Source organism: Falco peregrinus, chromosome 5, assembly GCF_023634155.1.
Source record: "Falco peregrinus isolate bFalPer1 chromosome 5, bFalPer1.pri, whole genome shotgun sequence".
NCBI lineage: Eukaryota > Metazoa > Chordata > Aves > Falconiformes > Falconidae > Falco > Falco peregrinus.
The window spans coordinates 108,800,365-108,814,294 of record NC_073725.1 but is presented as its reverse complement, the minus strand read 5'-3'; the positions used below and the strand labels follow the sequence as shown (position 1 = coordinate 108,814,294).

Here is a 13,930-nt window from a genome sequence, read left to right as displayed (position 1 = left end):
TACCATCACTCTTGCCTCATTTCCTTAGGAAACCAGACTACAAACATTCAACTCCTCTTCCTCTGCAGGACAAAACCCAAAGCAACAATGCCAAAGCAGCAGACCGCAATCCATCACTGTGCAGACATTTCTGCAGGTTTGGTTTTTCTCCAGTGCCCGCTATCTCCGGGATGGAGAGTGCCTCTCAGGACAAGCCCACTCTCTGCTACACAATGGCACAAATGCAGCCAGGACTCCAGCACAGGCTGTGTTTCCATGGTGGATTTCTAATACCCATCTTGCTGTTGTCAAAATGAATCAGAGGCAAATGTTTTTCTTACCAGAGAAACTTTTGCACAGGTGAAATGGCAGCCAAGTATTCTTGTACCCTCAGAGCGTAATTCACAGCGGGCGAGATTCTTGCTTCCTGGCAATTCCTGCAGTTAAAATTAACACAGAAAAAGATAGAAGATATTACAATATTTAGACAAACATTGTACGTTGTGGAGCATATGGCAGTGTTCTTGCCTAACAGAGGAATAACGCTTTTTATGCTTCAGGAACAGCCCTAAAAATATGGAGTATTGAGAGCCGAGACCAATGAAGCATTTCTAGATGTGAGGTCACCACACAAAGCCCGTTTTGTTACCTGCCAAATGCATGGTATGTATGTCAGTATGAATCCTGAAAAAAAAGTAATTGGAAAATTTTTGGCATACAGTATAGTAATAAAGCCTAAGAAGCCAGATGTCTCTGCTAGGCAATTCATAGCCTGCATGGAGATGAAATGCTTAGTTGTTTTCTGCTCTGGAAACATTTGTCACTCACTCACAGACAAGCTGCAGGCACAACCAGCCCATCTGTGTGAACAAATCAACAGTCCAGGCTGGGAAATAGCTATCGGCACCCCTAAACTGGCTTTCCCTGGTGATAATGTCAAAAGAGGAAAAGATGAAAAAAACCACCTCTTCTTCCCTGATACGGGGGGAAACTCCCCGCACTGTACGCTCTAAAGAGCTCCTGAAATTCAGGGAAAGGCTGGTGCCAGCTCTGTAAGAAGCCTCATGGTTCATGTTGGTGTTTTTCCTGTGTAAGCCTCCCTTGGTTTCTGCTTTCTCTTACGCACCTTGCTAATGAACGAGCCACGGAGGACTCAAGGGCGCATTTTTTCAGGTATCGAGATGACATCTATAGAGCAATAAAAGGACATCAAAGCACTATCTGCAAACTATCTGTGAGATGTCACATGAATCAAAGACTCACCACAAGAACTGATCCACCAGGACACTTGATCCCCTTCTCACATTTCCCGCATCTTGACTAGGGCACAGAGAAGAGGACAAGTCACATGTGTGCCCTCTAACCCACGTCACACCAAGACACTAATCTTGAATTACAAATGGTGCTGTACAGGCTGCTGGCTGGGACAAAGACAAAGATGTATTTATCTCCGTGGCTCCAAACACCAAAAGAAGAAAAATCATGATGCATGATGCTCAGGTCCTGGCTGCTATCAAAGGCTTCGCACAAGGTCTTACTCCTGCACTCCAGTGGTGTACACAAGGTCTTATTTCTGCACTCCAGAGACTGCACCACAAAACAAACCACAAGAGATCACACGCTATACTTTTCCCGAGTCTCTGAGATGAGGCAGGGCTTTCTGTAGGCCTGGAGTTCCTTCATGCAAGGCTGCAAATACTTTTTTTTCTAATCATACCTCAGTCTGACCCTGCAATCTTCAGATGGCCAAGAGCTACAGGATACATGCGGACTGGACTTTGGCCGTGACTCCCAGGCAGACCACAGCATTTTCTAGGAATGCTTTGTGGTCATGCCATGCAAGAACTGGGCTGGATTTTCCTTCTACTGCTGAGTATTTGGGAGTCCGAGTGTCTGCCTGCCCCCTGGTTGGCACTGTGGGAGCACCCCAGCAACGGAACTGAACGTGACCTGCACACGAGCTGCAGATCTGCTGCACTGGAAGTACAGGCTGAGGCTAGGAGGTACCAGCTCTCCATGATGCCCCATTTCACGTGGGGCTCATCTGGCGTTAGACCACAAGCTACTGTCTCATCCCTGTGGAAGAGGCAAGGTAGGGTGTCTGCTATTCATCAGTTTGGTTCAGCAGGTGGAGAAACCCTGTGAAACGGTGGTCAGCTCCTTGGTAATCATCATTACCTTTTGTATGGTGGTGGTATTGGCGGTGCAGCGGTTCTTCTGTATCTGGAGGACCTGTGAAACCCCAATCAGCATGCCATTCTTAGTCTCAAGAAATTTTCCATCCAAAGGAATATTATTGATGAACTTCTGCAAAGGAGAAGAAAATGGCTGATGCGATAACCTTCAACTCCCATTGCATGGAATGCCTAACAGCTGTCAATCACAGCAGGTAAACTTGTAAGCGTGTGCAAAACAGAAATAGGTGTATCCAGCCACCAGCCTTAGAAAGTGATAGGTCAAGCCAGATCCTCAAATGGCAGAATGGTCTTCCTTCCTTACCTGGGTGCTGTTTTGATAAAACATGAGCCAGTAGGAGAGCCCTAACATGCTGTTCTTATGAATTCCGCTCCTCAAGTCCGTGGGCAAGAGCTTCTCTCCCAGTACAACATGGTACTGCACTGTCTCGTTGTCCTAAATCCACAAAAAAACCCAAATGTTAGGACTCTTTTGATTTCTTAGGCTACAATTCAGTCAGAGGTATGGCATAAGAAGAGTTCTTAAGCATCTGTAACGGCTAACTAAGCCCACAGAACCTAGTTAACTCCCTTCACAGATGACTGATCACACCTGATGACTCTGTTACTGGATGAAGCCATAAATGCTTTTTGGAATGTTTCCAAAGGTTGAAAATTGCCACAGCCAGCCAGGAAGGCAAACACATTGTACCATCTGCCCACATACAAATCTACCCATAAATTTGCATTTGAGGTCCAAATGTTCTTTTCAGATCCCACTGCAACACGCCAGGAAACTCTCTCATTTCTCTCTGCCACATTTCTCCCAACTTTTAGCACCAGATATGCTTTTCCTTTCCACGCTCAAATCTACTAAACTCAAGTTTATGATCTGACAGCATACATGTCCCTGCATTTACTGCAATACATATTCAAACTGTAAGCAAGCAGCGACCTTACCAGCTGCGTCACATTGGCAGCATGGCAGTACTCCTCAATGGAATTATTTCCAGGAACAAAAATGGTATATTCTTCAGAGGACTCGATCTTTCCAATGAGTTGGTATTGCTACAAAATGTCCAAACAGGAACATTAGTAATTACATTTGTACTCACTAAAAACCAAACCACACATGAAATCAATTACAAAGGCAAGAGCGCTAGAGGAAACGCTTGAAAACGGGATACACGGCTTCTGCTCAGTCACACACATCTAATTGCTTGCTCCTCCTCCTGCGCTGACATAAGTGCAGCTTCCCAATGACGAGCAAGCCTTCCTTTTCCTCTAGGTGTCTCTGCCCTGTACAAGCATGAATGTGCTTGCAGCAGACAGGCTGGCTTCCACTGTAAACTACCTGTAAGTATTTAACTCTTGGGCTGCTCAAAAGAGCTTTCCCAGAAGATCCCTCATGAATGGCAGAAAACAAGTGGTCTCCCTTTTCTCACCAGGCAGTCCAAATTTTGGTCCATCAGTACAGGGTAAGGTGGGCATTTACTCAAAAGACAGTTCTGACAACCACAACGTTGCTCACCTCAACTGCTTACCTGTAGCAACTCCTTGAATGTGCTGAATGAGGCAACTGAGTCAAGCTGTTTCTGCAGACCTGGAGGACTTGGTGGGATATCTCCTGCAGGTGGCAACAAAACCTGTGGAAACAACGAGTTCATAAGCAAGTTTGGGCAAGTGGCTCTGGGAGAAATCACTAGACTCTTGCCCTGCTTGCAAGAAAGGCAGTTAGAAAAGGCCTCATTTTACACAATTCTGCAATAGCTTTAACTCTTCTTCTGTCAGCCAAGAGAAGAGGAACTTCCCTCTCGCTTGTCCTGGAGACAAGTATTTTAAACATTAAACACTGCTGCACAGGAAACATCTGTCAGGACCTTGTGATAACCAAATATATCTTTGCCATCATATCCCTAACGGTCCACACATGTATTCCTCCTTGGCCCCATCACAGATGCTGCAACACAAACCTGCTGCTACAGCCGCAGCATTTCCTAGTACTGCATGTACTGACGTACCTTACTGAGGACATGAATAATACCGTTGCTGGCAGGGATGTCGCTGATGACTATACTCACATTCTGGATGGTTAACACCTGCAAAAGTATCAGGAGAAGTAAAAGGATTAGAAATTGTCAAGCAAGTTCCAAACAAATACACTGTTCAAGATTGCACATGATGGATCCGGGTACAATTTTTGAAAGATGTCTGAGTTTGAGGGCATCAGTGTCCCATCCAGCCTCCCCACTGGATACAGCAGCTCCCGAGCAGTTTAGTTTGATACTGGTACATGTGCATTATGTAAGAAACCCTTACACCGCTCCTGGTGTTTATCTGCCATTTGGTCTGTGGGTTGAGGGTGGCTAATTCTGGCCTGTCATACTTTTTGAGCTTTTCACCAGTGAAGACACCTTCAAGAAAGTGGGCCCTGAAGGGAACAAAGACAGGTGAAGAAAAGATTAGGGCGCTGTTTGCAATAACAGAGAGACAAGACCATACCACCCAACATTCACGTCTCTCACATGAAGTAGTTAAGCACGTGGAGAGAATGATGGAGGGAATTACTTGTCCTGATGCCATCTGCATCTACATGACTGGGAAAATCTCTCTCTGCAAACACATGGAAAACAAACCCGCTTCCCATTGCCTGTGGTCCGTTATGTTTTAAAGACCTAAGAAATTCTTCGCCTGCTAGATATTTAATCTTGCTTCTATGTTTATCTTAAGATGACTCTTTGTTGGTCTTGTATCAGCAGAAATCCAGTTCATGGCTTTGTTACTGTTGTTTGGCATAGTAAAGCAAAAGCAGGAGTCTCCTCGTACCTGACTAAAAATGGCAGCATGTAGGGCGTCAACCAGAAATCTTTTTCAGTCTGGCTCAAGTTTTTGATAGCTTCCTCCGATGGCACCAGGACAGTGACATTGGTTCCTGCTGGGATGCTGAAGAGTGATTTCTGTTGTCCAAAGCACAAAAATGAACAAGTAAGACGTGACACTGTCACATCTATACCACAGCACATAACCAACAGCCATCCTGCTCTTGCAGTCGCATGAAAGGGATGTGCAGAAAGACGGCATATGCTCGGCAGCACAGCAGGCTCTCCTGGGCACGGCAGGGAAGTGCTGTTGGCAATCAATGAATGCCACAGGTGGTGTAGGCAAGACAGGTGACACCCGTTTGCCAAGGGAAAACCTGCTGCTTTAAGCCCTACTTTCATGCTTCAATTAATCTTCAAACCCCCTTCAGTCATATCCATAAATCCCTCCTGAACCCACAACATCAGTTTTGGGGCAGGGACCAAGATTATTCCTGGCAAAAGCACGGTACGCAGCAGGACAGGTAAGCTAAAGCTCAATTAGCTGCCGTACATCATAGCATGCTTCCACAGACCTGCTGGTGTCTGTGGAACATCTCTGTTACTGCCACACTGGAGACTGGGAAGCAGTAACAAGAAAAGGAACGAGGAGTCTGACTTCTCAAAGCACGTTCTTCTGAAAAATAGCTATTACAATGCTACCTCTTTTTCTTTCCCTTCTGTACTATTTTATGATGGCCAGGAGTTACAGATGATACAATCATCAAAATTAAGTGTAGCACAGCTCCAGCTTCCTCCTGTGCTGGAAACAAGGCCTCCCAAAACACACTCATGACCCTCACACTATCACAAACTTCAGAGCTTTTCTACATGCCTGCTCTGTAATGATTTCTCCTTCACTGTTTTGTGTTTCTCTAATGAAAAAGATAAATGGAGCTGCTTTTCCTCTAACAGCAGTGTTCACACAGGCTTCACTTCTTCAGAACTTGTGCCGGCATCCCATGGCTGTTCTTACCTTAATCCAGTTGTAGAAGCCCGCGAAGTGGGAATTCCTGGCCAGCTCCTTCCAAATAGAAACAACAGAAGGGTTACCCCTGCTGAGCACGGAGGCTGCAGGGCTGGAGACCCAGGGTGTGGGAAAGGAGCCCTATGCGATATCAAAGCTGGCAATAATGACTTAGACATGCCCCTCACCCCACAACCAGTACCGGCACCACGTATCGTGGGGAGGGATGGGTACTTCTAAACCCAAGCTTCAGGCATTAAAAAAAAAAAATTCCCCAAAACCCAAACTCTTTTCAACTCTTCTGCAATTGCTCATGTTTACCAGGGACGGATTGAATCCACAACGGCCTTTGATATTTCTAATGACAGAAAATGAGCCTAGCAGCTCTGACCTGAAAAACCTTCCAAACAACAAAGAAAAGATGACTTATTGCACAGGACAGACAGGGCTGAAGCAGCTTAGAAACCACTGCCAATGGTTTCATTGGCAATAATTGGCCTTGGCATCAGTTCTGTCCCTGTCGCTTTGGGACATGCTCGTGCTGTCAGGCTGGTGGCTGAGAGGAGGAGGCAACTCAGGTAACAGAGAAAGGAATGTGAGAGCAGAGCCACTTCTCTCCAATCTCAAGAAGACCTCAGATACTTGCTTTTTACTCACTTTTAGAATGTCCCCGTAGCATGTCATGCCATCCCCAACGTAGCCTTCAGGGCAAGCACAGGCTCTCTCTCCTCCCCCAAGAGGCACACACGTAGCCTGCAAATACGAGGAAAGGAGAAATGAGAGAGCAGAAACACAGGTTATGCAGTGTTACACCTATCTGCGAACCGAATTCTGGCCTTCCGTGGCCGGGGCTATGGGAACACACACAGGCAGGCACCTTCCTCCTGTTGCCTTTATGGTGACGCTGGATTTATACCTCATGCAGCTAAGCCTATGTGATAGCTCTGGTTGTGTGAACTCACAAAAATCAAGAGGATCCACCTTTATAACACCTCAGTGGCATGCCAGTAAGATGACATAACATAAAACCCTGCAATTCTCTCGATGCCATGGCTGCAAAACCTCTGTCAGGGAGCAGAGGAACCTCCACTGCCACACCAGCCTTGGGACGGCTCTTCAGCTACTCACCAAGTCGTGGCAGCCACCGTTGTCCATGAGGCATGGGTTGATTGCATCGCAGTTGTAGCCGTCACCAGCATAACCCCTCTTGCAGACGCACTTGCTCTGCAAGCAAGAGACATTTCAATTTTACAGACCTATCAGAGCATCCTCGTTTGCTACCCAGGAAAGGTCTAAGGCAGCAAAACCTATTCTTAATTTATTTTCCCAAGTTTTCTTCCCGGTCTTTTGAGACCTGGAAATGTGGAGATATTTCCTTAGAGATAGCAGAGCACCATCCTCTATCACAGCCCGCACGCTGCCTGGTTACTCAAGCACAGTGATCCCCTGCACTGCTTGGCTGTGTGTGTGGTCACTTGAAGGTGATGGTTTCCATCTCTATTTCAGCTTTTCAAAGGGAATGACATAGACTTTGTGAATGGCAGAAAGAGAGGAGGGGTTAACTCCAAAGTTCCTGCTTTCAGGATAGCTAGGAGAGCACTGGCACATCTCATCTCACTAAAACCTGCTAAAGATTTGGCTCCTTTTCTCAGCACATTGTCCAATGCCCTCCTTGCTCAGTGGGAAGAAGCACCTTGAGAAGCAGCACCCTGAGAAGCCACCTCTCCTGCACGCCTTCCTCCTATCTCAAGATGCCTGACTCCCGGCCCAGCTCCCTCCACAGACACGCTTTTCTGTATATTTTAGCATCACCCAGAGACAATGCTGTGATCTGGGAACAAGAGGGACACAGCAACTGATGCCTTATACCAAGATGTGTTATGGAGCGCAGTCTCCTCCCTTTGTTGCAAAAAATTCTGAGAGTAGAGCAGCAGCCTCAAACACGTCACTGCGTCTCACCACATGCAAGTACACTGTGTGGGTTTAGCTGCAACTGGTGTTTCTGGCAGCAGCCACGCAGCCTTTGCAGCTGACCAGCTTGATTTCCACAGCTGGCAAGCCAGGGCCATCTCAGAGCAGCTTAGGAAATGTGAAGTCCACCATCAGCCTGCTTAGCATGATCATACCTGGCCAGGGCCAATATAAACACAGTCAGCATTGATGTGACAGTTCCCTCTGCTCTCCAGCATGCAGTTGTCTATAGCCACGCAGGCTTTCCCGTCCCCAGTCCAGCCTGTGTTGCACTGGCAGGTGGCAGTGCCGGGGCCCGTACTGGTGCACGCAGCCTCCAAGAGAAGGGAGAGGAGAAAAATGACACTCAGCAGAAGGTATGCAAAACGCAATGCAAATAGTGCAAAATAGAAGCACAATGCAAATACAGCAGCAAATATCCTTCATCAGACTGTGGAGAACTTATGAGTGACCAACTCTGACTCCAGCGCTGGGGGTGGGGGTGGAAGCATCTTCTCCAGAAAAGTCAGACAGCTTCATAATATAGTGATTCTGGAAACATTCTGTGTTTTCAGCGAGGCAGATACTTGTGTCTAGGATGGCTCAGAACTCCCAGGGCATTCCCTACCATCCTGTAAAGCTCTTGCATTATAGAAGAGATTTTCCCTGAAGAGGAATTCTCTTCACACAATCTCCTGCCTGGAAATGTTCAATGGAATCAATGATGGAAGCCAGACCTCTCTCAGGAAAGACCTACTTCGTATCCAGTGCCATCCTATTTCCTTCTACACAGCCCAATGTGCTCCTGCCACTAAGAGGTTTAAATTATAATGAGGTCTGACCATTTGGCAGTCGTTTCCATTATAAAACACCAGAGTTTTTTACTAAGGATAATAATGTAGTGTTGATGGCTACTGGAAATACAAGCTGGAGCTCACAGTTAAGCTACAGCCTAAACACAGCGACAGAGAAACTAACACACATTACAAGAACTTGGGAAGATCAATACAACCCAAAAATTGTCTGTACCGCTCACCTCCATGGCTGCCCAAACATCTGGTGCAAACCAGCCCAACTCTCCTTGGGGTGCTGCATTTTGGCACCAACCCAAATGACTGACATCCTTATGACAAGTGTGTCAAGGTTCCTGCTATTTCACCTTATCTTACAGACAGCAAAAGTTAGCACACAAAATCTGTAACAGTCCCAGGAGTCCTGGATTCCTGCTCTGATGGACAGGAGCTGCTTCTCCATACTGTTACCGTCTGGCCCCACTTACATTCTTTGAACAGCCTCCTCGTTCTGGCTGACCGCACAGGTCGATGGGTTGGCAGGAAAACCCATCACCTTCGTACCCATCCACGCAGATGCACCTTAAAGTATAAGCACAAAAGGGACACAGATAGAGCAGCCCCTTCTGCAAGCCAGCAGAGAGCAAAAAGGCAGCTTGAGCCCCTCAAGCAAGCAAGAACCTAGCTTTGACTTCTAGGAGGTTGGCTGCATTTATCTATCCTGTGCAACAAGAACGCAGACAGACATACACAATTCACAGCTGCTGTGTGCCTGTACAATGACGATGTGCCCACCTGAACGGGCACGCCAAAAAGACTGACCTTGTTGTGTCATTGAGGCTGCAGACAGCGTTCTGGTGGCAGTACTGGGACAGTCCGCTCGGGCCACAGTTCTTGGACGTCTTGTCACAGAACTTGCCGGTATAGCCTTCCTTACAGGACCAGGACTGACACACACCACCGCTGCCAGGCCTGTTGTCACAGACACCATGGACACAGCCACAATCTGACAAGTACATGGAGTAAGATCAGTAACTACAAAAAGTCCCGAATCCGGCACAGCGAGGCATTTTTTAGATTCCCAACTTTCCTTCACAACCTCTTGTGAACCAAATGATCACCCCATTTGTTCTTGACAGAGGGATGTCTGCTGAGAGACATCCACCATAACCCGAAACCTGGTGAGGGAACACTTCCTGTGACTGCCTGGGTCCATGTTTTCTATAAGCTGTAAGGACAGGTTCAAGTTTAGGCTATCAAGCTCAAGGTCCTTGTCAACTGTCTTTTCCTTCCTAGCAGGACAGATCTAAATCAAAGCCCCACACCTAGATTTGGCTGATGTTTCCAAGACCCCAGTCACCACTGTCATAACAGCTGTGTTTTCTCCACTGTTGTTTGAAGGGACAACCACGATGACATTTCCGTCACTTCTTTCGCGATGCTGGTTTTGCCAGAAGGGAATCTGGGATACATGACCCTGCACTCTGTCCTTGCCCTGCATTTTCCTCTAGTCCCTCTATCAGAATTACCAACCTTCGTCACAGTTCTCGCCATGCTTGTTCGGGTTTGAACAGATGTGGCAGGCTATTCCTTTGAAACCTTCAAAGCAGTTACAGTTGCCATTCCCTTGTATGCCATCGCTGCACTAGAAGGAAAACAGAGGGATGGAAACTCACAGAACCAAGGCAAAGCTGAGGTGTTGGTAGCTATCAAAGGTACTTTGAGACTTGCAATAAAACCCAGGACTTTGAAGAGTGGTGGTAGTAATACAATGTCTCACATAAGCAGAGCTGTCCCCAGCAGTCATGACATGATTCACACTAGAGCTCAATATCTAAAACACACCGAGTACATGCCATTCTCCCTGGATCTTCTGCTGCCACTGCTATGGGCTTAGCTCTGGAGCACAAACTGAATTACAGTTGTCTACAGCTACACTCTCTAACCACACTGTCTCAGCTGCACATTGCAACGCAGCAGGATCTTCCGTACTTACATTTCCCCGGCCATAGCATGGACTGGAAAATCCCCCTGGGCACGGCATGCAGTCTGGACCAAAGAATCCTTTGCAGCATCCAGGTTTCTGAAACAAAAGCAAAATTGCAAAGGTATGACGTGACTTCACAAGAATTGCCTGGAGTCATCCTGCCTCATAATTCTGAAATCCTGGTTCTCCTCTCTGCCATGAACTGAAATGGACCATCTCATTTGGCATCTGCGTTTCTAACAGCTCTGGCACTTAGATTAATTTCCAGCAAAACCCCTCTTTCTGCTCACAACCTCTTCTCATAATAAATCACTGTTTTCTGCTGTCTCTGGCTTCAACGAGTAGGGTCCATATTTTTTATTTGTTCAACAGTGTTGGCCCACTCACTCCTACTTGATCTTTGCTGAGGATTGCATTCTTTGGAGGGATGTATCAGCCCTGGATCACACGCCTCATCATGAATGACCAGTGGAAGAACAATCACAAGACAAACAATCAGCAGTATTTAATGAGACACCCACAAATCATTTCATATAGTCAGCACTGTGAGAGCTCAGGAGCTGCAGACACAAGCATAAGGTCCATCAACTTGCTAAAAGTGACTTTCCTGAACCGTCTGACAATGTTTCCTAAACAGGATGCGATCACTTCACAGCTCACAGCACTTTCCCTCGGTTTCCTTTGGGAGAAATGCTAAAACCAGGGCACTCTCAGAGAAAACATGCCAGAGCTAACACCGCACCGTTTGACTCTCGGCTTCCTCCAGGCTGGATGGTTGCAACTGGCATCCATCCTTTATTTTATTTATTATTGTACTCGGGTTTAACTGAGCTGTTTTCTAGCATTCGCAGCAGGCTGGTACCCTGTGTTCTTTCTGTTTGCCAAAGCAAACGCAGGTAGCCAGTTTATGTGATGGTCCTGGGGACAGCCCTTGCACGGGACAGCTTTGCTTTCGCTCCCATCCAGCCCTCTCTCAGCTCAAGGAGTCAGAGCTCTTCTTGATGAATGAGGAAGAGCAAAGCTGCGCTCCTTTCAAAGGGCGCGTGGTCTTCCATCACACTCACCATGACAGTTTGATTGCAGTACCTGGCGCACCCCTTCTTCAGGACGTTCAGGCCTTGTGGATCATGGATGTAGACACATTCTTTTGGGAAGAGCGTTGGTTCCTGTACAAACACAACAACTCGTCAGCACTGTAACCTTGCCCTTTGCTCTTTTTGCTGCAGAGAGCAACTATGCTTATCTCTGAGAGCTGAGGAAGTTCACGGAGGAGCCAAGGTGAACAAGATACTGTTATGGCATGCCTATCACGAAAGAAGGCACATGGTGGCTTCCTGTTGCTCCCAGCAGTCCCCAGGTCTGAGCCAAGGTGCTGCCCTTTTTTTCTAAAATTAGTACGCTGTGGGAGAGAGTAGGGGGAGAGGGTAGGGGGACAGAGAGAGGAAGGGAAGGAGAGGAGACAAAAGGGAGAAAAGGGCGTAGTGGAGAAAAAGAGGGGAAGAAAGAGGGGAGGAAAGAGAAAGGGGAGAAGGAGGGAGGGAGAGTGGGGCAGAGGGGAGTGAGAGAGAGAATGAGAGAGGGAGGGAGGGAATGGAAAAAAGGGAGGAAGGTGAGATAGACAGGGAGGTGAGACAGAGGGAAGAGAGAGCAGGGGGAGGAAAAGAACTGCAAGTAATTTTGGAACAATGCTCAGTGATGTGTCATGGAGTTAGACACAGGCTAATTGGGCTCCAGATGATTCTGGCTTCACCTGCCTCAATCAGAGAGGAAAATGAGTGACTAGTGATTTTGCAGAGCTCTACTTCAGACGTTCATGCTGAGACATCAGCAAGTTCTTCTGAAAGTCAGGTCTCTGAGATGACGCCCAACAGTCAACAGTGGTGAACACCTCTCTGGCTTTCACAAAGAGCTTGGGCCTGGCCTTTACATGGGGATTTCCTGGAACTTGCTGTTCTGCTAAACTCGGCATGGGACAACTCAAACACCAGCCCCCAGACTCCTCCTTACTTCACCTTCAGCTAGTTCTGCTTATCTCCGAACCAACAGGGAGCATAGGCCAAGAACAAATTATTTCTCACCCTCTGCAGCACAGGAAGCTTGCTGTGATTCTCTGGCCGTGATACAGGCTGTGATACAGTACTGCCGTGATATGGTAATACTGGATGGTACTGGTGGGATCAGGCTGGGTTCTAGCAGTTTGGAGGAGCTAGCAGACTCAGCATGTGAGCAGGAAAACTCTGCCTTAAGCAGAGCAGAAGCACTAAGAGCGAGCTGCAAGCCTGCAATTTCATTTAGCCAGACTGTCTCACAGCTCTCTCCATTGATTCAGCAACCAGACTTCAGAATAAGAAACAGCACAGAGCAGTTAGCGGGTGACAGTCCGGGATCACAGAGCAGGGATATGTGGGGAGAACATATCCTCCAACAAACCTCTCTACTGGCTGCCTTTCCTGCTCTCCATTTATTTAGAAGTGGCTTGGGTTAGAAACCTTATATCAGCGTATGTCATCATGCAAAGAAGAAATTACCAAAACAATCAAAAATATTTACCATTTCTCTGCTGCCAGGTGGGCAAATGCTGTTGTTGAGGGCCTCACAGTCCACACAAGAGCCCTGTTAAGAAAACAAGAGGGGGAAACTTAATCTTCTTAAAGGAACCCATTCCCCATGCCAAGAACACTACAGAGCTACCACTCCCAGTATATATCCAAAACATCACAACATGTATCAGAAACATTTCTAGAGAGGAGTTTCCGTACTCTGAAATGGGGTAAGTTTATCACTTAAATAAAATGACTCCTTTGTCTCAAGGAGATACTTGCACCTGACTGCAAGATGGGGTCTGTCTTCACCCTGTGAGTCTATCAGCCACACAGCTGCTCCACAGCTATGCTGGAAAACACTCTGGGCACCCATGCAGCACGCCTCACCACATCAGTGAGCTGTGTGGGCCCTCTGGCCACTTGGGCTTAACTGTGTCTCTCCAAATCAGGTACCTCTTGCCTATTCAGAGCCTCATCTTCTTCCTTCAGTTACCTACCAATGATCAAACTGGGGAATAAGCACCTAAAGTAAGGCATTCAAAACTGCTCAGGTGAGAATACCGCACCGCATTTGTAGCTCCTGCTCCTGAATGACTGCTTCCCGTCCAGACAACAGGACACCAATGCTAACAGCGACGGGAACAAACCATTGTCAGCTGGGTTATGGTGTGAAGATCATAT

At 47.1% G+C, this 13,930-nt stretch overlaps 1 protein-coding gene across 5 annotated transcripts in view; it reads right to left on the bottom strand.

Moving 5' to 3' along the window:
- The window catches only part of STAB1 (stabilin 1), a 57,849-nt gene that overhangs the window by 17,708 nt on the left and 26,211 nt on the right, over window positions 1–13,930 (bottom strand). For all 5 annotated transcript variants that reach the window (XM_055805836.1, XM_055805835.1, XM_055805834.1 and 2 more), the window contains 19 exons: window positions 13,257–13,319; window positions 11,771–11,872; window positions 10,716–10,802; window positions 10,253–10,364; window positions 9,542–9,725; window positions 9,208–9,301; window positions 8,105–8,263; window positions 7,107–7,202; window positions 6,636–6,731; window positions 5,988–6,035; window positions 4,980–5,110; window positions 4,473–4,584; window positions 4,175–4,252; window positions 3,698–3,799; window positions 3,114–3,221; window positions 2,479–2,610; window positions 2,158–2,286; window positions 1,243–1,299; window positions 321–416 (listed from right to left, as the gene is read on the bottom strand). In XM_055805836.1, the coding sequence (XP_055661811.1) occupies window positions 321–416; window positions 1,243–1,299; window positions 2,158–2,286; window positions 2,479–2,610; window positions 3,114–3,221; window positions 3,698–3,799; window positions 4,175–4,252; window positions 4,473–4,584; window positions 4,980–5,110; window positions 5,988–6,035; window positions 6,636–6,731; window positions 7,107–7,202; window positions 8,105–8,263; window positions 9,208–9,301; window positions 9,542–9,725; window positions 10,253–10,364; window positions 10,716–10,802; window positions 11,771–11,872; window positions 13,257–13,319 (1,986 nt within the window). The remainder of the gene's footprint in view (window positions 1–320; window positions 417–1,242; window positions 1,300–2,157; window positions 2,287–2,478; window positions 2,611–3,113; window positions 3,222–3,697; window positions 3,800–4,174; window positions 4,253–4,472; window positions 4,585–4,979; window positions 5,111–5,987; window positions 6,036–6,635; window positions 6,732–7,106; window positions 7,203–8,104; window positions 8,264–9,207; window positions 9,302–9,541; window positions 9,726–10,252; window positions 10,365–10,715; window positions 10,803–11,770; window positions 11,873–13,256; window positions 13,320–13,930) is intronic.